A 3,469-nucleotide genomic window follows, 5' to 3' on the forward strand; every position below is an offset into this window, starting at 1 on the left:
TATTATTAGCCTTATGTGTGTATTTGTGTGTGTGTATATATATTTATTATTAGCCTAATGTGTGTATTTGTGTGTGTGTATATATATTTATTATTAGCCTAATGTGTGTATTTGTGTGTGTGTGTGTATACATTTATTATTAGCCTTATGTATGTATGTGTGCGTGTATATATTTATTATTAACCTTATGTATGTATGTGTGCGTGTATATATTTATTATTAACCTTTTGTATGTATGTGTGCGTGTAAATATTCATTAATAACCTTAAGTGTGTGTGTCTATATTTATTATTAGCCTAATGTGTGTATTTGTGTGTGTGTGTGTGTATACACATTTATTATTAACCTTATGTATGTATGTGTGTGTGTATATATTTATTATTAGCCTTATGTGTGTATTTGTGTGTGTGTGTGTGTGTATACATTTATTAGCCTAATGTGTGTATTTGTGTGTGTGTGTGTATACATTTATTATTAGCCTTATGCATGTATTTGTGTGTGTGTGTGTGTATACATTTATTATTAGCCTAATGTGTGTATTTGTGTGTGTATACATTTATTATTAGCCTTATGTGTGTATTTCTGTGTGTGTATACATTTATTATTAACCTTATGTGTGTATGTGTGTGTGTATACATTTATTATTAACCTTATGTGTGTATGTGTGTGTATACATTTATTATTAACCTTATGTATGTATGTATGTGTGTGTGTATACATTTATTATTAGCCTTATGTGTGTATTTGTGTGTGTATACATTTATTATTAGCCTTATGTGTGTATTTGTGTGTGTGTATATATTTATTATTAGCCTTATGTGTGTATTTGTGTGTGTATACATTTACAAGTATTATTAGCCTTATGTGTGTATGTATTTGTGTGTGTGTGTATATATACATTTATTGTTAGCCTTATGTGTGTATTTGTGTGTGTGTGTATACATTTACTGTTAGCCTTATGTGTGTATTTGTGTGTGTGTGTGTGTGTATACATTTATTATTAGCCTTATGTGTGTATTTGTGTGTGTGTGTATATATTTATTATTAGGCTTATGTGTGTATTTGTGTGTGTGTATATATTTATTATTAGCCTTATGTGTGTATTTGTGTGTGTGTATATATTTATTAGCCTTATGTGTGTATTTGTGTGTGTGTGTGTATACATTTATTATTAGCCTTATGTGTGTATTTGTGTGTGTGTGTATACATTTATTATTAGCCTTATGTGTGTATTTGTGTGTGTGTGTGTGTATACATTTATTATTAGCCTTATGTGTGTATTTGTGTGTGTGTGTGTGTGTATACATTTATTATTAGCCTTATGTGTGTATTTGTGTGTGTGTATATATTTATTATTAGGCTTATGTGTGTATTTGTGTGTGTGTATTTATTATTAGGCTTACGTGTGTATTTGTGTGTGTGTATATTTATTATTAGCGTTATGTATTTGTGTGTGTGTATACATTTATTATTAGCCTTATGTGTGTATTTGTGTGTGTGTGTGTGTATACATTTATTATTAGCCTTATGTGTGTATTTGTGTGTGTGTGTATATATTTATTATTAGGCTTATGTGTGTATTTGTGTGTGTGTATATATTTATTATTAGCCTTATGTGTGTATTTGTGTGTGTGTATATATTTATTAGCCTTATGTGTGTATTTGTGTGTGTGTGTGTATACATTTATTATTAGCCTTATGTGTGTATTTGTGTGTGTGTGTATACATTTATTATTAGCCTTATGTGTGTATTTGTGTGTGTGTGTGTGTATACATTTATTATTAGCCTTATGTGTGTATTTGTGTGTGTGTGTGTGTGTGTATACATTTATTATTAGCCTTATGTGTGTATTTGTGTGTGTGTATATATTTATTATTAGGCTTATGTGTGTATTTGTGTGTGTGTATTTATTATTAGGCTTACGTGTGTATTTGTGTGTGTGTATATTTATTATTAGCGTTATGTATTTGTGTGTGTGTATACATTTATTATTAGCCTTATGTGTGTATTTGTGTGTGTGTGTATACATTTATTATTAGCCCTATGTGTGTATTTGTGTGTGTGTGTATACATTTATTATTAGCCCTATGTGTGTATTTGTGTGTGTGTGTATACATTTATTGTTAGCCTTATGTGTGTATTTGTGTGCGTGTGTGTATACATTTATTATTAGCCTTATGTGTATATATATATATATATATATATATATATATATATATATATATATATATATATATATATATATAAATATATTCATTATTGCCGTGTGTGTATGGTCATTATTAACCTTGTGTGTGTGTATGTACAACATTAGGTCTTGTTCCATTGTACGTGAATGGCTTGCTTCTTTCCGTGTGGCAGCCACGAGGGTCAGGTGCATCAGAAGGGAATGACATGTTTGGAGAAGATGAGGATGAAGAGGCTTTGAGTGATCCCAGACGGAGGGTATCCCCTGATCAGATATGGCCAAGGTAAGTCATTTGTGTAATTTAAAAGTGAACACCAAACACTTTATGTCACTCATGACTCCTGATTGTGTCTTTTCAGCTGTCAAGGCACCTATCTTCCACCAGCGCCAAACTAAATCAGGTAATCGATGTAGAAAATGGACATGAAAGTCAGAGGATGTTTGCTGAGTTGGTGTTTCATGAAACACGAAGGATGGATGATGATATCTGGAGCGCCTGCTATGTTGCACCGATCAATCAGCTGTATCACTTCAAATCACTACAAATCAGGAAAAACCAAGAACGCCAGCAGGCACAGCAGAACGTCCACCATTCCACGCTCTACTCGCAGCCACCACCACAACTCCTCCAGCCCCCTCCAAACCCCTCCTGGCTCCTCTTGCACAACATTTCCACCCACCTTCACAACTCCTCCAGCCTTCTCCACAGCTCTTCCAGGCTCCTCCATTCCCACATTTACAACCACCTCCACGACCCACCTGTGCTCCTCCACAAACCCCCCCATGGTCCTCCACAAGCCTCGCAGGTTCCTCCACAACCCTCCCATTTTCCTCCACAACCTTTCCAGCTTCCATCACACACCAGCCAACATCCACAATGTCTACGGTTGCCGATGGACCCAGAGCCAATGAAAGTCCACCATTATACTTCCTCTCTGGCTCAGAGGCCCACCCCGCAGCATTCACAGGCCCATGGCAATGCACCTGTTTGGAGTCACTCTCCACAACCCAGTTCATCAGCTGGACCAACCAGGAGACCTTTCTCATCCCCCATGACATCCACTGAACAAGGCCACACAAGCCATTTGATTCGGCAGGCTTATGACACAGCTTCGCCATATTATTCCTTTCTGACCCCTGATCCCATCCTAAATGCATCAGCATCAGACCTTAACATGTCAGCTTTATTATCTAGACTTGCTGGAGCCTCAACCCCAATGCACAAAAGTCCTGTTGAGCAACAGTGTGACAGTGACCACATCACAGATAGTGATGAATGA

The 3,469-nt window shown here is 35.5% G+C and overlaps 1 protein-coding gene across 1 annotated transcript; it reads left to right on the plus strand.

The window, feature by feature from the left end:
* The first annotated feature begins 2,337 nt into the window (after nt 1-2,337).
* On the plus strand, nt 2,338-3,469 carry LOC117515418 (extensin-like). The gene is made up of 2 exons (XM_034175983.1): nt 2,338-2,472; nt 2,549-3,469. Exons 1-2 carry the CDS (start codon nt 2,464-2,466, stop codon nt 3,467-3,469), a joined length of 930 nt encoding a protein of 309 aa, XP_034031874.1. The 5' UTR covers nt 2,338-2,463.

This window comes from Thalassophryne amazonica, chromosome 8 (assembly GCF_902500255.1).
Source record: "Thalassophryne amazonica chromosome 8, fThaAma1.1, whole genome shotgun sequence".
Classification (NCBI taxonomy): domain Eukaryota; kingdom Metazoa; phylum Chordata; class Actinopteri; order Batrachoidiformes; family Batrachoididae; genus Thalassophryne; species Thalassophryne amazonica.